General features: G+C 43.5%; 7 protein-coding genes across 7 annotated transcripts in view; 3 read left to right on the forward strand and 4 right to left on the reverse strand.

Moving 5' to 3' along the window:
• Positions 1-1,206, reverse strand: part of LOC125770647 (uncharacterized) — a 46,034-nt gene extending 44,828 nt beyond the window's left edge. The window contains exon 1 of the mRNA XM_049440546.1: positions 551-1,206. Within this exon, the coding sequence (XP_049296503.1) occupies positions 551-828 (278 nt within the window). The 5' untranslated portion in view covers positions 829-1,206. The remainder of the gene's footprint in view (positions 1-550) is intronic.
• Positions 1,207-1,873: 667 nt separating this feature from the next.
• On the forward strand, positions 1,874-15,088 carry LOC125770690 (G protein alpha i subunit). Its single transcript, XM_049440615.1, has 5 exons — positions 1,874-3,124; positions 10,637-11,111; positions 11,179-11,273; positions 11,475-11,663; positions 11,733-15,088. Exons 1-5 carry the CDS (start codon positions 3,010-3,012, stop codon positions 11,921-11,923), a joined length of 1,065 nt encoding a protein of 354 aa, XP_049296572.1. The 5' UTR covers positions 1,874-3,009; the 3' UTR covers positions 11,924-15,088.
• A 125-nt stretch (positions 15,089-15,213) lies between these two features.
• On the forward strand, positions 15,214-17,921 carry LOC125770652 (uncharacterized). Its single transcript, XM_049440552.1, has 2 exons — positions 15,214-16,023; positions 16,358-17,921. Exons 1-2 carry the CDS (start codon positions 15,333-15,335, stop codon positions 17,632-17,634), a joined length of 1,968 nt encoding a protein of 655 aa, XP_049296509.1. The 5' UTR covers positions 15,214-15,332; the 3' UTR covers positions 17,635-17,921.
• LOC125770638 (mediator of RNA polymerase II transcription subunit 24) lies at positions 17,662-24,612 on the reverse strand. The gene is made up of 5 exons (XM_049440506.1): positions 24,499-24,612; positions 23,092-23,178; positions 20,763-23,014; positions 20,183-20,698; positions 17,662-17,852 (listed from the first exon to the last, which is right to left on the reverse strand). The coding sequence occupies exons 1-5, from the start codon at positions 24,610-24,612 to the stop codon at positions 17,753-17,755; spliced, it is 3,069 nt and encodes a 1,022-aa protein (XP_049296463.1). The 3' UTR covers positions 17,662-17,752.
• On the reverse strand, positions 17,945-20,106 carry LOC125770660 (uncharacterized). Its single transcript, XM_049440562.1, has 2 exons — positions 19,262-20,106; positions 17,945-19,198 (listed from the first exon to the last, which is right to left on the reverse strand). The coding sequence occupies exons 1-2, from the start codon at positions 19,798-19,800 to the stop codon at positions 18,106-18,108; spliced, it is 1,632 nt and encodes a 543-aa protein (XP_049296519.1). The 5' UTR covers positions 19,801-20,106; the 3' UTR covers positions 17,945-18,105.
• Positions 23,229-24,993, forward strand: LOC125770685 (protein tumorous imaginal discs, mitochondrial). Its single transcript, XM_049440606.1, has 2 exons — positions 23,229-24,788; positions 24,869-24,993. The coding sequence occupies exon 1, from the start codon at positions 23,298-23,300 to the stop codon at positions 24,483-24,485; it is 1,188 nt and encodes a 395-aa protein (XP_049296563.1). The 5' UTR covers positions 23,229-23,297; the 3' UTR covers positions 24,486-24,788; positions 24,869-24,993.
• Positions 24,910-26,212, reverse strand: LOC125770710 (mediator of RNA polymerase II transcription subunit 8). The gene is made up of 2 exons (XM_049440652.1): positions 25,617-26,212; positions 24,910-25,556 (listed from the first exon to the last, which is right to left on the reverse strand). The coding sequence occupies exons 1-2, from the start codon at positions 25,779-25,781 to the stop codon at positions 24,972-24,974; spliced, it is 750 nt and encodes a 249-aa protein (XP_049296609.1). The 5' UTR covers positions 25,782-26,212; the 3' UTR covers positions 24,910-24,971.
• Positions 26,213-26,251: the final 39 nt, after the last annotated feature.

Here is a 26,251-nt window from a genome sequence, read left to right on the forward strand (position 1 = left end):
AGCAAACCTAAAATTCGACAACTAGCCAAATATCAGGCCTCGCTCGAAGCGTGCGAGCCAAAGAAATATGAATAAACATAAATCTCGGTCAAATCAATAGAAACGTGCCAGAATAGTGCGCGGTGGCGCCTGAAGATTTGAAAAGAAAAAAAACATACACACAATAATCAAAACCTATAAGGAACTGCTGCCTGGCCACCAGGCGGAACGAGTTCAATGGAGCGAAGTCTACTAGCGGAGGAAGTCCTTTTTATAATCCAAAAGCGGACCACAAATAATGGGTGTTCATTCGGCGTATCGTATGATTGGAGCACAAATCGTGTTCTAGAAAACTAGCGTAAAACGTGCGGCACCGAGCTGTCTGCCGGAAAAGCGCTTGATTGCGTATTGCGGAAAAACCACGCATAGCCAAGTAAGGCGTGAAACGCGTAACACGTTCAATCCGAGAAGCATTTAAGATGGAGATACTACATTATTCTGTTGTTCAGATCCTGCCGAATTCAGATCCGAATTGATATCGTTTTAATTAAGCATAATTTTAAGTACTTACCGTATGAACTCCCAAGACGTCGACAGTTGCTGCGGAGTCGTTGACTTCGACATACTGCCACCAAAGCTATCGTTACGATTGCCATGATGACGGCGGGCCGCATGTCTCCTGGAGTCTCTTTCGGTGCTGCTGGTGCCGCTGCCGCCAGCAGTGCCAGCATCATTGCCCCCTGCCGCATTACTTTCACTCTTGCGGGAAGAACTACTCCCGGAACCACCCCCACCAAACAGACGCCTCTTTAGCTTCGGCGTTATAGGCGGATCGGGAAATAATCCCATGCTTTTCACTACTTTTTCACAACACTTGCCCAATTTTCTTCGACTACGACGTATAATCTGTCCGGCAGATTCGGACGCGATAAACGACCGCGGCTGCGACGAGCGAGTGAATGCAAACTGGGCCGAAACTTCACCATAAGTTTAGGAAAATTCACATCAACTTTAACCGTACGTATGGCACCGCGGCATTACGCGAGATGGTTTACACGAATGTTTAGGTAGGGAAACGGGTACATTCTGTAATGAAATTCTATTTTCTATCAACACTTTTAGTAGCCATCATGCTTTCCTGCCTAGCTTGTTTACAGTTCTACATTGTGTGTGTTGCGTTTATCCTTTCCGAACTGTTGATTTTTTTTGGTCGTGTCAGATCGTTTATGGCGCTGATTTGACTACTGCACTACGAGTTTTCAAGTCGTTCAAACCGTACAAATCAATTAATTCTCAAATGATTTCAAATAAAATTTAATGCGTAATTATTTTAGTATTTTTCAACATATCGCGAAATTCATATTTTATCTATTATCCGCTAGGTGTAGTTAATCAAACTACGCCGCTTTAAAGAGCAATGGAATAATGTGGGGGACATGATGGACAAATACAGGATTCGTTACACACACATAATAATTTGAGTAGCTTGCAATGGTCTAAAGGTCTAAATAATAGATAGATAAGTTGATAAGTTACTACATTCCAACTGGTTGTATTTCAATTGCCAAATAGATAGCGTGTTTTTTTTCGATTGACTATATGGACTATAGATGGAACGGATCAAAGAATAAGTAAATATGTGTTTACCATGTCGATCATATAATAAGAAATAGCTGGTAGAATTAAATATAGCTTTCCGTTAATTTATGCAAAGGAGCTTAAAAAACTAAAATTCCCAGAGGCAAAATAAAAATTCAAATCAAATTTCAAACATATCATATACAGACTATTTTCACAGGGAACATGCGAATGACGTTTCATGAGCCAACCCGAACGTAATGGATTTTTCCCGAAGTTTGACAGCTACCCCATTCGCTGGAAACCCGGATAAACGGAGATGTGGTATATTTCCATTTTAACCGAAGAGCGTGCTGCGTGTGTTTTTCGAGCCGCGTCAATTCCCATCAGCAAAACGGAAAAAACTGGTGCGGTACGCATTAGCTGCGTTTGTTAACAACAAAATTATTGGTTTCCGTGGTTTTTTTGTTCGCTATTTACACACCTCCTGACAGCTTCCGTCCATATTTCCGCTCGGTTTCGGTGAACGAATTGTTTCAATGCACAATATTAAATCTTTATCTCGCAAAAGCGTTGTTCTAGCGATGGTGAGCTATTAGTAATAAAGCAAGTAACGTTGTTTTTTGTTGTAATCGACGCCCTGTACGTGTATGTGCGGCGGAAGTGATACACATTCGCGGAATTCACCCAAAGGAACGCCCAACCATCCGACGACGCAGACCTGCGTTATCTGCATTCCAGAAGAAGTGCGTGTGCAACAAGTGGCCGGAAAAAAAGGTTACATCTAGTTTATCCGCAAAATTGCTGACTTTGCGTTGAATAGTGGGTCGTGTGTGTTAATTTTCTTCCGCGGTACGTTTCGTGTCTTTTTTTTTGTATTTCGAGCAACGAAACCCCATAGAAAGTGCTTAATTTTTGGAAGTCATCTTTTCCATCGGCCAAATGCGCAAGGGAATCGTCTGACTGCGGGAGAGAAACGTGAAAAAAAAGTGAAATCATCATATCTTGTGCGGGTGGTGCGAGCTTTTTTTTTTGGGTAGTTTTGTTTGACGCCAAAGAGCTAACGGTCCGACGGTACGAAAGGAAAAGGTGCGGTGGGAGCTGTGTATAATGTGCAGCACGGTAGCAGCAGTCGCGGCGGCTTGGGTTAGCCTGTGATGAGCTGATTTTCGAGAGCGAATTCCGACGTCGTGAAAATAAAAAAATCAACGCGGATGAAAAAGTGCTCCTCCAAAGTGAAGTGAAAAGGGGTAACCGAAGGGAAAAAAGACGTTCCAGTGCAGCGAATACAAAAAAAGCCGCCTATTGTGGAAAAGAAAGAGGAGAAACAAGAGCAAAAATCGTACCACAGTGCTTAGCGCGCGAGCGAGTGTGTGTGTGCGTGTGTGCGTGAGTTGCAGTGGTAGTGGTGTGTTGTGGCGACGCGGCTTCGTGTGTTGAAATCAAATCAAAATGGGTTGTGCAGTGAGTAGAGATAAGGAAGCCATCGAGCGGTCGAAAAATATTGACCGTGCGCTACGTGCCGATGGTGAAAGGGCGGCCAGTGAGGTGAAGCTGCTGCTTTTAGGTAAATGTTACCCTTTTTTCAACCCCCGTACGTTATTCGCTGCCCCGGGATATATGGTCCCTTCCAACATGGTGTCGGGCGACCGTTACGGATCTTCGTTACCGCTTTTCCATCGTTTCATCCTCAACACATTAGTCAATGTCATCCATGTTCAACTGGTCAATTCTGGACAATTCTCACTAACAGTAACGCTAGCGACAGATAGTAAAGCACATCATCTCACCATTCCGCAACATATGAGCAACATACATTTCTCTTGTGCACAATAAACGCACCCAACTAACAACGCACACGCACACACAACATACGCATAATACGGTACGATGCTGTGGAACGTTTTTTTCCTCCTATGAAAGCATCGTTCTCGTCGGTTTGTATATGCGTGTGTGTGTGTGTGCGTTACTAACGGAACGGAAAATGTGAACCGCCCGCCCTGTTGTGTGTCTCGATCATCACCAATACCATCAAACGCTCGCATCGCAGCATGCTACTGGGACTGGGATGTATGCTAAAGCATCCGTCTGCGTTCGGATGGAGGAAAATATCACCTTCGTTGGTCTCTTTGGCTTTGTATGTGCGTCGTGAGAAGATGGTTCTTTGCATTGTGTACGCCACAACTGCCTGTCTGTCCATGGCGGATGTCGAACGACCGGTGGTCGTCCCGCACGCATCAACCTCCAATCTCCCAGCGGTTCCGCTTCCATCGTTTGGCTGCGGTACGCGACCACAACTTGGCCTGCTTTGATGATGCTTCAACGTATTCCAGCGCGGAGGTTAAAGAGCGAAATTGTTAACCGAACGCGAATGAAACGATTGACAGATCCAATTTCAATCACAAGAGCAAACATCAAAATTACCATCTTTTTGCGTGACCATAAAAGCCACATTTCGGTAGTTGAACATTATACAGTAATTGACTGTAAAATAAAGCTCTTTTTTCTAACTTTTTTACTTTTTGTTTTGCAGACAAGAATCAATCGATCGAACTATATTTGTTTGCATAAGGATTGGGTTGAGCTGATGGACGATTTGAATTAATGAAGAAGAAGCTTCTAACAGTTATCGCCACGAAAAAAGAACCTCAACACCTCCCCTGTTTGCTGTTGGAAAATCGCTGTACAGACATTTACATAAACATTACGTCCATCAATGAGATCTTTAGCAGTGGGGCGTTTGTTTCGTTTTTTTCTCTCTCTCCCCCTGGAAGCACATCTTCTGTTTACATTTACACCGTTTTTGGACGGAAATAGCAGGCAGTTAGTCTCGATCGTAAAAAAATGCTCTCGTTACAAATTCATTATTAAACGTACGATCGAACTGTCTGTGTCTAGTCGCGTATGGTCGGTTATATCTACGCGCGACTCAACATCTTGATGCGATGTGTTGAAGCTAATAAAATGCTTTCGGTTTGAGGTCACCCCATGAGATGGTATCGATCGAGGGCGACTTTCTGCGGTGCAGCGCATTAGGAGAAAAGTGCATTCTTTCTGGACTGTTCGGTTTCCCTTAGTCGACATGAACAATCCCTTCGATTATGCACACGAGAAACTGATCGCGCAGATCATCTTGGAGAGCACACATCACATCAGCCAGAGTACTATCATCTGCCTTGCAAAAACGATCATCAAATTTACACTTGCGTTACGGGTGCACTTTGGGTGCCGCTTGGTATTCTGTTGAAGAAACGAAAACGATGATGAATGTAACCGATAAATGGTAGCCACAAATTCTCGAGAACAGTGTGAGTAATGTAAGCAAGAAAGATGATGTTGTAGCACGCGTCTGCTAGGAAGATAAGACGGGAGGTAACATCAAACAAGAGCAGTGAAGATTTAAAAACAACACATACACAGACAAACTTGTATCGGAATAGAATTCGCGTAGGCCACGAATCACCTCCCCAAATGAATAGCATCCATTATTTCCTGTGTTGCGTGTGGGTTCCGCAATTCTGGCAAAAAGCAAAGAAAAACAGAGGGAAAAAACCCATCTCCACATCGCACCAGAAAAGGGAATATGTTTTCTGAAGATGAACGGACCGGAATCGTACGGATTAATAAGATGGAGGGTGAAAGAAACAAAAAAACATATCATGCCTCCTAGCGAAGATGTTTTTTTTAAAGTCGGAACTTTAAAGCCTAGGATTAAGACAAAATTTACACTCATTAGAAAAACTGATCGCAATATCTAAAAAACACTATGAAAAATTAATAAATTGCCGTAATTTTAGGTCCAAAAAGTACCACTTCAAACGAGATCGAATCGGTGAAGATCACCTCGAATCGAACGGTGACTTGATAGAAGGGAAAAGAAACCGAAGAGCTTATGGTCTTTAATTGTCCATTGAAAGCTGGGTAGACGCACAAACTGGCTTAAGTATTTTTTCCCCGGCTTGGAAAAACAAACATTCAACTGATCATTCGCACCCATTCGCGCACTGCACCGGTCGAAAGTGAACGGTTTTTGTTTGGTTTCGTAAAATGTTGTACATCACGAGCAGGTAACCCGTCGACAGGGAAGTTGTGGGTGTTGGAAAAGCTGAATTAATTTTCGTAGTCCATCCTGTGTCCGTGGATGGAAGCCCCGGACAGCCAAACTAACGCTGCTCCGTAGTTGATGGTTTCTTAATCGAACTGGCATTTCAATGAACTTGCTTCAATTAATATTTGCGCATCGGAAGTGGTAGCAATCTGCCACCTGTGCAACATCACCGGTGAAAGTGATCAGCAAATGGACTTTATTATAAATACGATCAATGTGCTTTATTTCTTTAGGATATCTTTGTATGATATTAGCAATATTTACTATAATTGGGGGATATTTTTTTCTATGCTGAGCATAAAGTTAATAATTTTTTAATAAAACAATAATATATTTGGTCATGTTTCGGTTAGTAATTTTGAAACGGAGATTTTCATGAACTTCTGGTAAAATTGATGATAATTCAAACACTTCAAAAACTTTTTAGGTGAAAAAATTCCGACGTATACTACCCCCGTGAAGGTGGTAGTTCATCAAGTACTGCTTACATTCAACCACTTCCCGGACAAGGATGCTTCATGACGTGTGTTTATTCTACACGCAGCTAATTACAACGATGAGTCTTTCGAGTGGCGCCTCTAGACCCCAGAAGTACACAAAGCTCACATGTTGCACTAGAACCTGTCCTGCTCCATTACGATGAGTCAGCTTCCAAGGAACTTCCCCTTTTTTTAGCGAAGATCAACGAGGACGGGAGACGAAACGCTGAGTGTACTACTTACAGAGAGAGAACTGAGAAGAACTGTAAAATGCACCACGTTTATTACAGACACAAACTTACTCACCTTCCCCCTCGTGGGTGGGGGTTGTAAGTCCCTCCGGGGTCATCCGTCCGCTGGTTAGAGGTTGTCCGTTGTTTCCTTAACCAATTGTTAGACAAATAAAGTGGAAAATTCATTCATTCGCTCATTCGCAGCGGAAAAAGTGGTCGTTTGAGGGCTCTGTTTGTCACCCTCGGTGGTGTAAATTCTGTGGCCAATTAGCATGACTAATTTGTAAAAGCAAACCGCGACGACTGGGGGGAGGGGGAGAACGTTTGGTGATACGTGAGGAATTTTGCACGCAAAAAACCGCAAAGCTGAGAAATGTTGCGGGTTATCTTGTGTAAATGATGAAGCGTGGTGGAATGCATTGTACCGGCAAAAGGAAGATTTGATTTTTAACGCTTTTTTTCGGGTCGCTTCTGAGCTCAACGACCTCTCATTCTTGGTGTATGAGTTTTATAGAATAATTAAAATTATTCGAGGTCTACTTCACCTTACCTTGAGATCCTCTCAGACTTTGAAACGTCACCCTGTTGTTAGTTAACAAAACATCTAGGAACGTGTATTATTTGCCCAAGCAAATGACTAACATTAAATCAACTTTATCCAACGGAACTAGGAGAACATTAATTTGTAAAGCCGGTTCAACAATATTAATGTGCTTGTGATTGTATCGACGGACACAGGGTGTGAAACACTTTGTCACATCGTCGTATGACATCATCTCGTACCGAGCAACTGTGGCGATAATCGTATCAATTCATTCTTACACACTTGCTCGCTGTGTTTGAGTGCATTCTTGTGGTGCCATGCCATGTTGAAATGGAAAGGATTGTGTCATACAATCTGTAGCAAAAATGCCTTTCTACTACGGAATTTAATGTTTTCCCAACCCTCCGGAGCATTAGAACTGAAGCAAACACGTTCAATGAAGGTGTAGATTTTTTATTTCTTTTTTTCTGATTTCGCTACCAAAAATGATGAAAAAATCCTTATCAGCTATTACACAAAGGCATTGAGTTCATGGTGTGGCTGGAAATACATTTTATTACTCCTTTGGGTTTTTGCCCATGAGTCACTAGAGCAAGGGAAAAAATGCACTTTGCTTTTGATAGCATTTAAAACAATAATTTTTTTAGTTAGTAGAAATAAATATACATCAGCTAACAACTATTTTCTTCTATATTCTCTACAAAAAGTTACTTTTGTCTATTTTGCAAAATCTCAACTTTCTTACCTCTGAAATGCGTAAATGGTTCAATTTAAATCAAATTTTCCTTCTATTTCTGCAACATTACCTTTTACTTCGGACGCTTTTCACATTCACCATTCAAGTTTCAATATTCCTTTTTATAGCAAATGAATAATAATTGGAAGCAAAGTGCGTGACCGATGGAAATTGTGGCCCCACACACAAACACATTTTGTTCATCAATTACTTAATTCTCTTTATACATTTTTTTTATTTTTCGCCCTACCGTACAAGTACAAAACCGTTTTGTGCAAAACGGATCCGCCGCGACACGCGTTAAAAGCACCACATGTCTGTGTGTGTGTGGGTGTGATGGTCATTTAATTAATGTATGCCCGGGGTTTGCGCAAACTTTTTCTATTCATTCTGTGTGTTTTTCTTGTTGTTGCTGAAAGCTATTAGAAAAGCACTGCATAACAGCTTAAATTGCTGCATTCATTTGCCTCGACGGAGATCAATTAAACTCACTGAGGGGGTTTTTATTTTATTATTGATCTATATAACACAAACACAGTGTTTTTTTCTTTTGTCACAATCACCAAACGTGAGTAAAAATCACGACATAATATACCAGCAATCAATCTTCCATATATTGATAAAAACGATTAACTCGATCGTAAACTAATACCACCCCGATCTAAACGCTGGAACTGTCAACGATCGTCGCTTCAGGCGCATTCAGCTTCATAAATAAATCACGAACGATTGATGCAACCGATGTTTTTTTTGTTTTCGCAGACATTTTTGCGTTTCTCTTTTGCATCCGGTGCCTTGCAACAACAACGCAACAACAAAAAAATGTTGCAGTATCCTCAGTTAGTCGACTATTTCTTTCTAACGATGTGATCACCATCATTAGATCAAGTAACCATTCAACACCATGTCGCCTTTTTGCGCGCTCTTTTGCTCTCGTAATGTCGATATGTTGCAGAAAATAAAAGTCGAACGAGGTCGAATGTGATGTTAGGTTAAGCAAAAAAAAAAAACAAACAAAACAACTCATATGCAGGAAGCGAAAACGATATAACAGCGACCGATGGTGAGGGAAGGAAGAAACCGCGCGAGGTAAAGCCGGGTTCACCCATCCACCCACCGACACATGTTCCGGCGTTGTAGACATGGACAGAAATGATGTCCATCGTGGATAGTACACAACACACACGCGCCCCAAAAAAAAAAGGTCTTGGTGTGTGGCAAAAGGAAAGACGAAACAACTGATTGCTGATATGTGAATTGTGGTTTTGATAGGAGCGTATGTTTCTGCTTTTATCTGCCACCAAGTGTGCAACAAAATAATATCGAAAATATATCGGACACGATAAACACGCCGTCGTCCGCAGGAGGAATGGCGTGAGTAGCGTGATAATGATGGCGATATGATTTAGTTGCTTGTAAGACAAGCGCGGTCCAATGATTATCTAACCGGTTGTGTTACCGTTGATCTTTGCTTCAGATTATTATTGCTACAAAACACGATAAATGATCGTTATTGTTTTGGAGTTTGGGTTTAGCAAAAAAATGGCTATTAATTTATAGCATATACTATTCCGTGCTATAATATATACAGAGGAACGTATTATGTCGTAAACAAATCTAATGAAGAAAAGCACCTTTAGTAGCCAAAATGATCAGTATTAACTTTATGTACTTCCACCAAGTTATCGGATTTGATTAAAGATTTTCATTTCAAAGAATCATGACCATTCACAGCAGTAGACAATTTAAAAACGGAAGTAGTTTTATGCAAATTTTGGTCGAAAATGTTCACTTCCTTTTGCGCACGGTTTGGCAGTTGTCGGCTTTTTCGTTTGAATATTTCACCTTCACCTTTGGGCATTTATTCTTCCCACGTCCTAATTACCTTTTTATACCATTGCACGACAAGCAATTGTTGTTGCTAGAAAACAAGTGAATAATTACAAGTCTGAATCTAAAAACACGTCAAGTTATTGCCCTGTGTAGACTTACAAACCAATCGATTATTCTTCCAAAAATCTTAACGTATTCCACATGCAACCGGATGAGATTACAGTGCGATTATTTTCTTATCAAAATTGGTTTTGTGAAGTAAACTCGTCGCGAAACGTTAAGCATTAATTGTGTTGCATCAACGAAAGTCATCTAATCATTAGTACATGTCACAGGTTTGTCTGAATTAATCAACGTGAATGCTATGTTGAATGTATGTTTAACAAGCTGTTTTGCTTTCATAATCTGATTCAAAGAGGAAATGTATTTTCAATACATAAAATCCTCATTTGTCCTTATTATTGCTTCCATCACTTTTTTTTCCTAGCATTATGGCTTCCAAATCTTATCGCATTACACGTTTGCTGTCAATCAAATCGTTGCTGTTGCCCGTTAAAATCGTTCTTGTTGCGCGTTATCAAAGCCAGCGGCCAAAATTTGCACTAAAACATTCATTAAAAATGTTGCACAATTACACAGGCAATAATAACAAAATATTTTCGCTTGGAAAAATGTAAAAGAAAATAATTGTGCCTAGGGTTAGGGCGTCCTTGGACTTCAGTTGGCACCAGAAGTCAATTGTTATTTGCCATCAGTGCACAAAAGATCACGCACGATCACTCTTTTTCACAGCACCTAGCCAACAACAACGCTTGATGCTTGATTTCTGCTTGACGCTCTCTAGCGTGAATCATCAGATTCTTGTCGATAGACTCCGATCTACACAGACATACGATGCCAATTCTTACAAGATTGACCATGGTGACCCGTAAACAATGAGGCTGTTTTAATGCTCCGTCCGCCTTTGACTTTGACTGGCTGCAGAAGAGATCAAATTCATTTATTCGTCGTTTGGCTCGTAGCGCCCCTTACCCAACCTACTCCAATTAGTGTTTTGATGAAAAAATGTCTTAATTTTATCGATAAACCTACATTTAGAAGAGAGCAGATTATTAACTATTTCTTCGCATTATTGTTTTATTTCAGGAGCGGGCGAGTCGGGCAAATCTACGATCGTAAAACAGATGAAAATCATTCACGAAACTGGCTACTCGCTGGAGGAATGTGAACAGTACCGGCCGGTCGTGTACAGCAACACCATACAGAGCCTGATGGCGATCATCCGGGCGATGGGTCAGCTGCGGATCGATTTTGCCGACCCGAGCAAAACGGATATCGCGCGCCAATTCTTCACGTACGCATCGGCAACCGAGGCGGAAGGTGAACTGACACCGGAACTGGTCGCGCTGATGAAGAAACTCTGGACCGATCCGGGCGTACAGCAGTGTTTCTCGCGTTCCCGCGAATATCAGCTAAACGATTCCGCTGCATACTATCTGAATTCGCTCGATCGTATCTCGCAGCAGAATTACATCCCGACGCAGCAGGATGTGCTGCGAACGCGCGTCAAAACGACCGGCATCGTGGAAACACACTTTAGCTTTAAGTCTATACATTTCAAGTGAGTATTTTGCCGTGTGTTTATATAATGGGTTTAATTAATCGATTCGTTTCTCCTTTTTTTCAAGAATGTTCGATGTCGGTGGTCAACGATCGGAGCGGAAGAAATGGATACATTGCTTCGAAGGTGTAACGGCCATTATTTTCTGCGTGGCACTATCGGGTACGTTTGCAGCACATGTAGAGAGAGAGAAAGAGAAATGCCGGTTCCGATCTAGCTTTAATCAATGATAAAACTCATATATGTATACATTCCAAATCTTTCATAAGAAATGAGTGAAAAGAACCTCAGGAGCTTTTTTCCCATCAGTAGTTGGGCTTACCTATTACAGCACAAATCAAATTTAATTTCATCCCATTCCAGGATACGATTTGGTGCTTGCAGAGGACGAAGAAATGAACCGTATGATCGAATCGATGAAGCTGTTCGATTCGATATGCAATTCCAAGTGGTTCGTCGAAACGTCCATCATACTGTTCCTGAACAAGAAGGATCTGTTCGAAGAGAAGATCGTACGATCGCCGCTGACAATCTGTTTTCCAGAATATACCGGTAAGGGAGTTCTCTCTCTGTTCGATGATAGTTCGAATACTAAGCAAATATGCTCTCTTTTTTTGGCAGGTTCCAACACGTACGAGGAAGCATCCAGCTACATCCGGATGAAGTTTGAAAATTTAAATAGACGAAAAGATCAGAAGGAAATCTACACCCACCTAACGTGTGCTACCGACACCAGCAACATACAGTTCGTGTTTGATGCCGTCTCGGATGTGATCATCAAGAATAATCTTAAGGACTGTGGGCTGTTTTAAGCAAAAAAGCCAGAACATATGGTATATAAGCAGCAGGGGGGCAGCTACAGAAGAGTACGGTGTTGGTGTGGTGTAGTATACACGAAATCAGAACGACCGAAGAAAACTCGTTCTGTTGGTGTGTTTTTACCTACTTTTCGTTATTAGTTTAGTTTAGAGCTACCAACGCAAGAATTCTTCCTTTATATCTTTGCCTTTGAGTGGTCTTTATGTCCATAACATATCGCCACGTTACTTCTTACATATTCACGTAATATAACTGTGCTAATTATTCCCTTTGGTTGGTGCTTAGAACTTAACTGGTAGTTCACGTGGAATCGATTCCTCTGGAAACGAAATGGCATTGACAAAATTGACAACGGGTGCCAATGGAAATTATTTTCTGGTCCCATCGGGTATTGTTCATAGTGTAGCAGAGGTCTTGCAACCGTAATTTAATACACATTCATCACGATGCCCATTTCCAGGTTTTCATCCATTTGAGCGCGCGTTTCTCTTAGCGAGCCTTTTTTGTAAGAGTAAAGTTTTCCCATTTCTTTCTTACAACTGTTTCCAAACTGCATATTTATAAGCCTTAGTGTTGTAAGATTATTTTCACATTATGTTTTTTTTTAAACTCTGCCCTTTAATGAATAGGTTAGTGTAGACACAAATTAAATAGATATAGACATAGCGGTTGAGAGAAGAGAACGAGAGAAGCGAGTGTTTTTGGGGATGTTTTGTTGACGTTTCTTCTTCTTGTGTATGTGTGCGTGTTTGCTTAACGTACGCTAAACTTTGAAGCAAAATGAATGCAAATGTTGTAGGAAATTAATATAATAAAAAAAAAAACTGTAAGCAGAGAATAGTGATCAAACGCACCAGCCAGCAAAAGAAAAAATCCTGAATGAGTCAAACATTTACGACAATTCAGATAAATGGATTGTATCGTGGTAAGCGTGTGCGTTACGAGATTATCGGCATTGTTATAACGCGGATACGCTCTTCTGGACAAGGATGAAGAAAAGCATCTTTCTTTCGAGCCTGTCCCATAGTTCGCCTTCGAGCGAAACCGCCAGGAAGGATTGCTATTTTTAATGTATTTTTTAAGCACAGCATCGCATAGAGCTGCCAAAAAGATTGATTTTTTTTATCGCTAACTAATTTGTCCTAATGATATTTTCGATTTAAGTAACTGACAAATGTCCCTGTTTGTCCGATTCCATCAGCGCCTTTCGCTTCATTGTTCCTTCAAAATATTCATTTATTTTAAAACCTGCTTTTGTTCTTCTCAATGTGAAGCGCAACCCCTCCTAATAAAGCATGTTCTGCTACAAACAAAAATGAGCTTCAACAATTCCAATCGAAACGTGTTGCATGATGGTATTCGCGCTAGGCTTATTACCAACACAACATACATATTTGTGAACCAGCTGGCTTATTGAGCGACAGTTTTAGGGCCACTTGTACGGGCATAACGTATATTATCCTACCCCTGGGATGGAATAGAAAAATCGCGCGAATGCATTGTGTATGATCCATGATCGTGTGTGTGTGCATAAATGTTAATGATCGCGCACTGTTGTTACCGATCGTCGGTTAATTAGAAAGTAAGAGTTAAACGAAACAAAACGTGTTTGCGCCACTTCCAGCGAGTGTCCCCCTATTGTGGGACAGTGCACCGGTTTTGAGAAGTTGCTAAATTATTAAATGATCGTTACAAACACCGTACAGTTTTTTCTGTCACAAAACACACACAAACACACACAGGTGGTATTTTTGGTAACAAAATTAATTACAAAACATATACACAGCAAAATATGCACAAAATGAAGTTTGAAACATCTCAGCCAGATGATAGAAGAATTTATTTTGTAACGAACGTACATATATGACTATATATATATATATTTGTATAAAAGAAATCATATTGATGATGAGAAGAACGAAAAAAAAAACAATTTGTTTATGGTGCGATACAAAAAAAGTAGGAAAATTGTTAAGGACAAGGATATCGAATTAGATAAAGGAAGAAAGCTGTTATTATTCTACTTTTTCCTATCACCAGAAGAGGCATACTCTTCCTGCTGTTCTCCGTTATGCCCTCACACACATTTTGCCAAAACGTTTGAGTATTACGTTTACTTTTGTATGCCAATTTCGATACAATCTGCCAAAAAAAAGGTAATAGTGAAAATTTCCCTTCCTTGTGAGACAGTCGCATGGAACAATGCAATTTTACAGAACAAAAAATTTCGCCGCACAAAATTGTAAACGATAGTAAATCCATTTTTATATGAGCATATATTTATACAAACACGAAAGTAAACCACCGCTAAACGGGAAAGCGAAAAGAGCAACAAATGCAAACAAAAAAAACGAACTGACACCGGTACATGGAACGGATTTGCTGTTTTTTTTCAAATCGATAAACAAGTGCTAAACTGCTTAACTCTATACATAAACGTTTCTCTGCGCATACATATATAAATATATAAATCTGTGTATGAATGTCTGTTCATTGATAGCGAATGTGCTACAGAAATAAATACATAAGCGAACGAACTAGCAAAGAAGCTGAAAAGGGCGTGTGGGTGAGCATTATGCGAAAGGAGGGAATAGAGTAGAAGTACGCACAATTACGCACACCCGCGTGCAAATGCGGACGGGTAACACTGAAACACATATATAGGGAACGATAGCAGCAAAGTACTAACATCGAATATTTAATTGCATCATTGTACGATCACTTTTGTGAATAGTAAACGAAGGGAAAGCAGAATGAAATATGGTATAATATTTTTTTTTAAATTTGAATAGCAACTGTTAACACTATGAAAAAGCAAGGCTACGTAATGAAGAAGCAGAATGCGAGCAATTACAAGAGGCAAGATAATCTAAATCACCCAAGAACAGAATGCTAGCAAATATCAACCTCTAGCAATAAAACAAGCTGCTAATTGACTCAATTGGAAAGGAAATGACTTACTTCAGAGCAAAGAAAGGCGCACAGGAGCAACAGCGGTTGCATACTTTTTACCATTTTAATGCGCAACAAACAAAACAAACGGTCGATTTTGCTTTTCGGTGTAACGGCAAATGCAAGGAATGGTTCTTAATCGAACGGATGATGATTTGACTTGATTTGATATGAAATATATTGAACAAAGGGAAATTCAACAATCACTGCTTGTGTCGTCATTTCTTTCAAACCTTCATTTAAACCTACTAACAGAACCATAAGGAGAGAATGAGAGAGTTAATGACACTTTTTGGGAAAGATTACAGATATCTGTGTGATAGCTTAACAAACGGTACAATCGTAAAATAATCGATTAATCAATCCTGCTACAATGTCCATCCACGAAGCCAGTGTAATCTTCACGACGATCCGATTTCTACGGCAGAAGTGTTTATTGCTGCCTACTGGATGGCGTCCTTCTGCTGGATCCTGCTGCTCGGTGGTTGGTTCGTGGCCAACCACCTTCATACGGTGATTGGGACAAACCTCCTGACAAGCTTCGAAGTGCGCCATGGATATATTTATCCACCGAATGTTACCGTGGCAGAAGGTGAAGTGATGCATTTGCGCCTGCTCGTACCAATGCAGGAGGGTGATCGTTGTTTGTATCGCGAACCCGGTTCACCGACGGATGTGGACGTGCATGGTGTCGAGCGTGATTTTACTACCCATCGGAAGGTTTCGCACGGGAAAATGGTTCGCTTTGGTGAGGCTGAATGTAGCATTCGTGTTAATCCGGTACATCAACGAGATGGTGGCTTTTGGCGGCTGACATTAGTCCGTGGTGTGGAACGTATACGCGGCGTAACTATGGTTGACGTTATCGAACGTCCTTCCGTACCGGAAATTGGAATCGGAGGAGGAGCTGCCGGTGCAGCTGTAAGTTCGCTGGACGAAATAAGTCCCGAACGTACCGAGTACTGTTTTGTGCTGCGCCAGGATACGGCCAGTGAAGGTGCGGCCAGCGTGCCAATGTACGAACGGTGCCATCTACCGCTGAGTGAAACCGATCCAACCGGTGCAGGCGTTTGGAGTGTGATTGCCGGTGTACAAGGACAAATGCGGGAGATGACGTACGGAATACATATCGAGAATAAAGGTAAATACCAAGGCAAACGTTTCTTTGTGTGTTTATCATTACCATTGGCGCAGAAAGGGAACAATTATCGCTAAAATGCATCGCTCAACGATCAATGGTACTAATCGTACAAACGAATGGGAATGTCTGATAAAGGTAACGATGTAGAACACACTTGTGGTAAGATACACACTCAGAGGCTCGAAAGTAGGGATCATTTTTTGGATTTTTTTAAACAAAAGCGACCTCATACAACTTTTCTAATATAGTAATTGGAATAATCATTCATTGAATCAGGTGAATTGAAGAAGAGTGAGTTAAATCGCAACTAACGAATCAATTTTTCCTCTCGCAGCGGAACAAATTGTAACGACTGTCCACAAGGAATCCGACTATCATGTACTTTCGTGTAATCTACTGTACACCAATCTAATGCTGAAGTTCTGCCGCTTTGTACGCCTCGCGGACGGATTGGGTTTGAACGTCATCCCAGGCATTGGGACATCACGCTACGGCTACATCGGTGCCGGTTTCGAACGAAACGAGTGCGGTCTGGAAATTCTCGGCCCGGAAGGGCTCGATAAGGGCACGTGGAAATGTTTGCTAGGTTATGGTGATGACTCACTAACCAAAGTGTCCGGTGCGGTTGTGGACAATTCCGACATTAATCCACCGTTGGCGATAATGCGGCCGGACGAGATGGTAACGGCCCAGAACGGTTCCATGGCATCGTTACAGTGCAACGCAAATAAACCAATCGATTACTGTTGGTTTCGTGGACCGCACGGACAATTCTATTCGCTCTCGGAGAGTCTCACGGCGGAGCGTAACGATGGCCACTACTGGTACGGTGGCATTTCGCTAGAGATGGGCGAATGTGGCATTACGTTCGCTAACATTTTCGCCGACGAACATGCCGGCCAGTGGCACTGTTACGTGGGAAGCAGACACGTTACAGCGCTGGAAGTGTCCGCCACGTTCCAGGTACGCATATCAAGCTCACAGATGATTTCCCAGTCCGATCGTGTGGAGGTTGGGCTTGATTTTCCAGCCTTGCTCGGCTGTGACTCCATTCCTCGCGGTACACCACTGCAGTACTGTCGCTTTGTAACACCGACCGGGCAAGCGTTCAGCTTGAACGAAAACATAACCACCGATCGACCCATCCTCAATCGGTTCTATTCCAATCCAAACCATAACCTAGCGAAAGGTTCCTGCTCGCTCGTGATTGCTTCGGTGCAGATGGAAGATTTTGGTGAGTGGATTTGCGCGGGCAAGATTGAAGGCCATCCGATGGAGCACATCTACGGCATTGTGCTGCACAACCGTGATGAACAAATACCATCCGATGGTGAACCGGAACCGGCTGGGGGAACGCTTTCTGCAGCTTCCATTGGCGGTATGGTGATCGGAGCAGTGGCTGTAATCGCTGGCGCTGTTGCCATCGGTTACTGGCAGTTCCGGAAACGATTGCATCGTCAAACGGTCACTGCAAATGAGGAAATTCAAATGCGTACGATCGAACTGCAAGAAGACCTAACTAGGACGGAACAAAGGATTAGTATAATCAGCTCAAGAAGCGATAGCAGCAGCACAAACAGCAATACAAATCTGCAAGGAACTACTCTTTAGTGCTTGGTTCCAATTAAAGACAAACTATTCTGCTCCTGCAAAGCAACGTTGCTGATTTATTTTACATTTACACATACATTAAATTTAATTACAATGATGAATGTAATTAAGTCCGGATTTACAGCTTTATACTCTCCTTTCGCATTTGAATGTTGCGCAATAGACATATATCGGACATTGCAAACTGGCGGCCACTCGGTGTGTTGAGATCGTACAATCTGTAACGATGTGGGAAAGAATGCATACACCAATGTATTATATTAAACAATCAATAAAAACCAAACAAAGTTATCTCGCCGTAACTAAGTTATTTCTAACGCTATCAAGGAAAACTAGCACGATTTCATATCGATCCGGCAAGTGCATTCACTACTGCACGCATCAGAATCAATCAATACTCTACGCATTACTGAATGATGACCATGAAAGAACAATGTGCACGGAGTCACGTATAAATCGATCCAACTTGCCTCATTCCAGGGCTTCCTCGTACAAAGCTATGGCAATTTCTTTACACCGTCGGCGAACTATCTTACCGGAAGGTGTCATTGGTAGACTTTCCACAAAAAATACACCACCTCGTAGCTTCTTAAAGTCGGTAACTACCTCCGCCAACCCATCAATAATCTCTTGCTCGTGCACCATTGCACCTTCCGGCTGACGCACGGCTAGTGCCACCGGAAGATCATTCCCCGGCACGGGTATTCCGGTAACGCAAACCATCAACAAACTACCAGCGAAAAGCTGCATAATTTTAGCCTCCAATTCCGTCGGCGAGATCTGAAAACCGGCATACTTAATAATGTCTTTCTTTCGATCCACCACAAAGAATACACCGTCCTGATCGTAACGCGCAATGTCACCAGTGTGTAACCATCCATCCCGATCGAGCATTTCCGCCGTTTCGGACGGATTGCCGTAGTATTCGAGAAACACGTACTCTGCCCTAATGAGCAGTTCACCCTCCTGTTCGGCATCGAGTGCCCTACCGTCGGAGGTCACAATTTTCGCTTCCATACCAACATTCACCGTCCCGATGGCACCCGGTTTGTACCAATGAACGGTAGTGAAGCTTCCTCCACCTATTTCCGACAGTCCATAGCCAACGATAAACTTGCCACTCTTGGAGAGATACCGTTCGAATGAACTTTTCAGCTCACCCGATACAGGACCACCTCCGCAGAGCACCAGCTGAAGGCTAGAAAAATCCGCCATTCCAATCGTTGGATCACCCAACAGCGCTAACGCTTGTGCCGGTGGCATAAACAGCGTTGTGATACGAAACTGCTCCACCAGATCGATCAACAGCTTTGCGTTGAACGTTTCCCGCGTGATGATTCGCGTAGCGCCGGCTATGCTGGAGGTTAGCAGCACGCCCAACCCGGACACCCAGTACAGTGAGCTGAAGCACAGCACACGCTCACAGTCGGTCGCTTTCCACAGGGCGGCCGTGGTTGCGATGCAGATTGCATGCGAAAGACAAACGCCCTTCGATAGACCCGTCGTGCCAGAAGAACACAGCACGATGGCAAGCTCCTGGGCGGGATTTTCGATGTGTTCGGGACTGAAAAAGAGTACACACATTACCTTCCCAACGTTTTACATATGAATGTCCCCCAATACATACACATAATGTTCTTCCAAACCATTTGGTAGAAGAAAATCATCCACCGTGGGATACCCATTGATGCGTTTCCCAATGACGATCAGCTTCGGTTCGATTGTGGCCGCTTCACACGCAACCTTCAGCGCCGGTACCAGGTCGCTGTCACAAATGATTGCTTTCGGTTCCACCGTTCTAAGCATGTGTTCGTAATCCTCCGAACGAAAGTTAGGATCAAGCGTGTTTAGTGGAATGGCCGCCATAAAACACCCGAACACAACTGCAGCAATCTGCTCTCCGTTGCGTGCAACTACCGTCACCATATCGCCTCGATGAAGCCCGCAAGAACCGGTTAATGATTGAGCGAATCGAACGCTCCAAAGGTGCAACTGTTTGTAGGAGATCGATCGTCCAGTGTCGACACTGATTTGAGCGATTCGGGTTGGTGTGCGTTGCAGCACTCGGTACAACAGCTCACCAATCCCTTGGGCCGGATTGTACAATGGGGCCATTCGAGGACCACGCCAGATTTTTGTCGTCTCGTCAAAATACGTTAGTGACATATTGCGAATTAGGATTGAAACTGCAACTAGTGGAATTGAAACATGCCAATAAAACACATCGCTCTCGAAGAGTTTGCATTAAAAAATCATTACACTCGCTTTGGAGGGCGGTTTACTCAAGGAATCCTTGTGCCGGCGAGTCGCTTTTAGGACATAATTCCACTTAATGAAGGGCGAAGAGCAAACGGAACGCATTTATGCCTCAATTTGTATAAAATATTCAATCCGAACCCACTGCAAGGAACACTTGCAATGGGACATTTTTAAAAATAAACCCTCCTCACATAATCGCTTACTACGGGGTAGCTGCTATACAAACATTGACCGATTTAACTATACAAATAGACAATTGCCGGGTATGGAACATATCAATCATACATACCTTAAGATTAGCCCAACCGTCATCTCATCGGTGGCATTAATTTTCAGCAAATTCTGCACCAACCCGTTCGGTATCAGTTTCAGCACGCACATGATCCGCTCCCGACCACTTTCGACCAGCAGCGACAGAAACTGAAAGACAAAGTATACCTTCGGCGACAGCTCGTCCGTGGTGATGTACTGTGTAAAGGTGCGGAAAAGCGTTTGCAGGCAGCCCTGCAACGGTTCCTTCAAGCTCGGTACCGATGTCACATCCCAACAGGCCGCCGAATCAAGTGCACTTTCGAGTGCAAACTCATTGCCTCCGGTTGCTTCACAGCCGACGCTCAAACCGTCCAGCTCGATCTTACGCAGCTTGGCGCTGGTACACAGCGAATCGATATCTTCCATTTCGGACCCGACCGTTCCACGGGTACGTTTTTTCGACGCCGTCAGTGATGCTTCCATCGTGACGATGATGCAGTACACGCAAAGTTTCGCCAGCACGCGTGACTGTGGATCAACGATCTCCGGCGTTCTGTAAAGAGAAAAGTCGGAATACAATTTTCTTTGCTCGCTCTGCTTATTTCGTATGTACTCACTGCTGTTTGTTAAGCAACATCATCGGCACCAGCTGCGATAGCAGTGCGATCGTGCAACGTTCAATGTCCAGATGCATTATCGCAAAGATGATGTCCATCGTTTTGTTAAGATCGCGAATGTACTTGCAGAGAAACAGCTTGGCGATCAGTTTCTCCACCAGCCAGGATGGTCCGCACGATTGAAGCAACGTGTCCAGCAGGAACGTCGTCTCGATCGGTAACCAACCGCGTTCGGCGATCGCTTTCCACGCTTCCTCAAACTGCTCCTCCAGCGGCAGATGGGAAACCATGTGCTGGCTTGGGAAAAGTGCTCGAAGTTTCGGATTGATTTGCGGTGTTCGTTGAAACTCTTGCTGCATCCTGCGTATGATTTGTCCCATCAAACTGAACCGCTCTTTGCAGTAATCTTGCTGCTGCCATTCTTCCGCCTGTGGCCCCGTTAGGGCACTGCAAAGCTGCTGCACCATGTTCATTGGTTTTACCTGCTCGTCCTGCCGTACCATCTGCATGTAGGCGCACAACCATGACGAGGCACAGACAGCAAAAGAGCAGAAGTGAGCCTTCAGCCCATCGAGCATTTTCTTGATCTCTACCGGTGAGAGGGTTTCGTTTTCCCATGCCATCAGTACTTGATGAAGAAGGGCTGGGATGGTGTAGCAAATGTCTTCCCAGCGCAGATTGGACGCTTTCAGTCCACCACCGTCCGTGTTGTTGAGTGCCATTATAAGTTCCTCCAGAACCATCGGATCTGCTTGCTTTACCATCGTCATGGGGGATTTAGATTTCTTTCTTTCCACCATATAATCGCGCACCCACTTCTCGAAGAAACTGTTTCCTCCCTCGACTAGGATGACATCCGATCCGTAACTCTGGGCAATCGAGGCGAGTATCATGAACGTGACGTCGAACAATGCTCCACGGGTGGTGCTCGCCTTGCCAATCTCTACGCTTGTAGCTTGTTTCGCGTAATCGTTACACTTTAACAGGCCTGAGATGAAGGCTTTGAATTTGCCCTCTACCGATGCAACGGATAGCACCAAATCGAGACTATTTCCTGTCAGTACTTGGCACAGCATTGCAAGCAGTGCGTCCTGCACCTTGCTGTGATCCGTGCTGAGTGCTTTCAGTATCCCTACCAATGGCGACTCGACGCGAAACACAAACTTCAGCATCAGCGTAAGTTGCGCATTGTTCGCCTCGAGCTTATGCAACCCGAGCGTCACGGGTTCGCGCAGGGCGACGAAATGTTTCACGTGTGTTTCCGTTAGCAGATTGTGCTTTACCATCTCCTTCAGCAGACACTCGACAATGTTGCACGAACACTTCATGTCCATGTAGTCCAACACTGGTCCATCTTGCATCAACAACTCGAATGCTTCCAGCACCTCCACGCTGTAGTTCGTGCTGGTGGCTTCGTCCTGTTGCTCCTGACCGTTCGTTTTCGTGTGTATCTGCTGCAGAATGTGCGGTACCTTGATGAACGCAAACGCACACATTACCGATTCCTTCGACGTACCTTCGACATTGTTTAGCGAGATGAGACATCCGCGCATGATTTCGCAGAACAAGCGCGCGTACGAATAGCCCTTGAGGCGCTTCAAGTTAACCAGCTGCGCTACGTACTGGTTGGTATCGCACATCGGGTTCAGCAGCACCTCGATGGCGATGAACGGCTGCAGGCTGAAAGTGATCGGTTCCACCTTTCCACCATCGAACAGTTTCATCTCCAGCGTGTCTACCTCAAGCAGTACGAGCTTGCGCATGTAATCGGTTACGGTTACGCTTTTCTGGCTACCGCTCACGTGCGCTACGTAACCGGTCGTCAGTGTAAGGTTGTTAACGCTGTTAAACCTTTTCTGAAGCGTTACGAACTGTTCCGGATCTTCACACTTGCCTATCGAAATTACACCCAGCAGGAACGGATTTTCCACAATCCGTTCGAGCACTGTAGCGACACGTTGAACAACATCTTCTTCTTCCGTTTGCAATGCAAGGCTCTCGGCGTACGATTTTAGGATGCATTCATATATCTGCAGCAACCAGTGGACGAGCGAAACGGTCGCTTTGGTAAGGATTGATTCTTCCTGTTTACCCCGACAGGTAACGCCATCGATAATCGACTTGAGAAAGTCGAGCAAAGCGATAAGGCAATGATGTTTGTCGAACTGATCATACTTGGCAATGCGATTCAGCACTGCTGCATGCGAAATCAGGTGGGCGCACAGCGAATGTTTCAGGTAGGAGAGAAACAGCTGAAAGAAACGAATCAAGTGTTATGGCACGATTTGACGGCAATTCCTCATGTTCCTTCCATACCAGTCATACATACCATATTAGCTCCAGAGCCCACCACCGCTTGCTGGACGATAGCATCGGCCAAGTTATACACATCTCCACTTACGCCACGCGTTAGAATCTGCAATAAATAAACCAATTCAATCAACTAATCAATTGAGGAGTGTAAGGAAATTTAGGAAAGGTTGATGGTCTCAGTAACCATGAAAATTTATCAGCGGTACAAATCAACTCAAAGGTATGGCGGATAAATTTCGTCTCGGATCTCGAATTGTACGGTTAATCGGTGGTAGTAGAGGGAAAAAATTCTCGGCATCTCCTGACGAAAGGACGTCACAAAAGGCGTCTTCCAAATCGTCAGGTAAATCGTCCTCCAAATCAACGATCGGCGTATCACCGCCGAAAGATTTTCATGCAGTTCTAGGAGTAAGCCGGGCGGCTACATTAAATGACATAAAAAAGGCGTACTATCAGCTGGCTAAACAGTTCCATCCGGATAAAAGCAACGTTCAACACGGAACCGGCACGGATAGGGTCGAAATGGAATTGAAATTTAGCCAAATTACGGAAGCGTACGAAGGTTTGATGGAGGAATTGAAAAACCGTACTGAGAGTGTAGTTGACTTGAATCCCGCCCTGTACCGTGATGTGCAACGAAAGCATATATTGCTACCGAAGGGACAGATGGAAAAATCTGCAAAGCTCGGCGCATTGGTAAACGAACTGAACTATGAAGATGTAGTGCTTAGTCTCACCTTCAAGGAATCGATAGAAGGCACGGTTCGAGAGCTTACGCTACCTATTGGTATAAAATGTGACCGCTGTTCGTTTACCGGATCCCAGTCGGTTCGCGATGCGGAGGGTATATGTACCGTCTGTCACGGTACGGGCAAGCAAGTGTTTCATTCCGAAAGTGGCAATCTATTAATGCCTTGCAAGTTTTGCAACGGTACAAAGCACACACGGCAGAAACTAACGTGTCCCAAGTGCCATGGGAAAGGAATTGTCATGAAAAATCATAAGCTGACCGTTTGCATTCCAAAGGCTTCAAAGGACAAGGATCGATTGAAGGTTCGCATACCGGGCGTGCAGCGACAGTTGAACGTCATACTGCATGTGCAAGATTGCGACCACTTTCGGCGTAACGGCCTGAACATATACTCGACGGAGCAGATTACGATGCTGAAAGCGATCAGGGGAGGCGATTTGTCCATCCGTGGTATTAACGGGATCTTCAACATCTATCTCGAGCCCGGCACACAGAGTGGTACAGAGCTGCGCATTCCTGCCAAAGGACTTCGTGACGAGATTCATCACGATGTAGGCGATCACGTTGTCACTCTTCAGATACGTCTACCGAAAAACTTAACGCCCAGACAGCTACAACTGCTAGAAGAATTCGAAAGGGCAGTCCATAGCGATGCTTGAGGTGGATGCTTACCGTTTTCACATTGATACCCCACTGGCAATCGGTCCAACGCTCTTTCCATGCGCGTAGCAGCATCAGCTTGAGCAGCGTGGTTTTGCTGGTAGTTTTTGAATTATCCATAATCATACTGAAGCACTTTTTAGTTAATAAAATCTCCAGCAAAGAACGGCGAACTGTACAAAGTTGTTTACGTCCACAGACAGTCACTCATACAACATCACACCGTAGCTGTCTCAAATGAAGGGGAAGTGAAATCGTTTACAATCGTCAGTTCGATACTCATTATGCCGGTGTGCATCAAGGTGCGTACAACCAACACGGTCGTCTTTGTTTACATGTTTTCACTTTTTTATTTCCTTCTTTGCCATTTAAATTATTTCAGATATTCCGTGAATCGGATACCATCCCGTGAACGAGATCAGATTATAGAGAAACTTATGTTTATTTCGATATGAACTAAATGAGCACTTAAAATTACAGTTGTTCTAACGGTAAGGATGCACCTGATTAGCAGACTTTATATTTGTCTTTATACCTGACGGCATTTTGCCCATTGGGGCATTGCCAGAGGGTGATACCGCACTCATTGGTGAACCTTGCCTGATCGCCGGAGGAATCATGACTCCCGCACCAGTTGGGGGTCCTACTGGGGCAGTCAAACCATTGCCTAACCCAACGGCAGCCACCAGTGCTTGCGTGTCAGCCATTGAACTGGTCTGCTGTATGCCGGGCCTTGTAGAAGATTCATTCTCCCAGTCCTCCTTCGCCTTGCTAATGATGTCCCAAACGTGGGATATTACCTTATTGTACTGTGCCACCTGTTTCATGCTTGCCTCCACGGTTAGGTTGTTTGCCTTTGCTTCATGTGCCGCCTGTCTACTTTCTGCTCCCGGATCTGGCTTCGTTCGCAGATAGTCTGGAGCGAGATCGTGTGAAAATATAGGCACCCTGCCTTCTGTTAGCTGTAGCAAGGCTTCATCCCGTTCCGGTGTTAACATTAACGGCAGCACGGTAAGATTGCGAAGCGGCGTTCCGATTTCGGTGCTGAGTATTTTCATCAAACCAGTTAGCTGAAAAGAAATACATTTTTGATTCTACCATCTTCGTGACTAGTTGTGAGGAATGCTTACATGGCTGGATATTAAGGCGAAATTGTCCAAAAACGTAGGCCAGTTGATCGTTTCGTATTCTGTTTCTAGCCTGTGTATCATCACCCCAATCGAATGTTTCAGATCGTTTAGTCTGTTTAGGACAGCTTCCAGTAGCATGTCCAACTGTTTTTCTTCACGTTGCATGTTGCGTTGCAGTTTTCTACACACTTTCAGCAGTCAGAGCATGTACGATTTGCCGTAATCAACTAGAAACAAAATATTTTATGTGCAAATCGCAAATGAGCGAACCAATACACCAGGAGGAGGTAAACAACTATTCGCCGAGAATTGTCTGATTGACAACTTGGTATGCTGTCAACGGAACTAGACAGAATAGAAGGTTAGCTCAATGCTGCGACATGCTTTTTCAATCTTTTTATCCGCAACAATGGAAACAATGTGAAGCGGAATTGGATAAAAAACACAGTATTTCTCGCACTAATTAGAAATTTAATGTAACTCCTTATCAAATGGCAAAGTACAATCAAAGAGATAGGAAAATATTTCCTTTCTTCCCTTGTCATCCTGACAATCCATTGCTTACTGTCCTCACCTTATTTCTACAGCTGACTTTACGACATACGCACACATTCGTGCGAAAAACGATTTTCTGC

Source organism: Anopheles funestus, chromosome 3RL, assembly GCF_943734845.2.
Source record: "Anopheles funestus chromosome 3RL, idAnoFuneDA-416_04, whole genome shotgun sequence".
In the NCBI taxonomy this organism is placed as follows: domain Eukaryota; kingdom Metazoa; phylum Arthropoda; class Insecta; order Diptera; family Culicidae; genus Anopheles; species Anopheles funestus.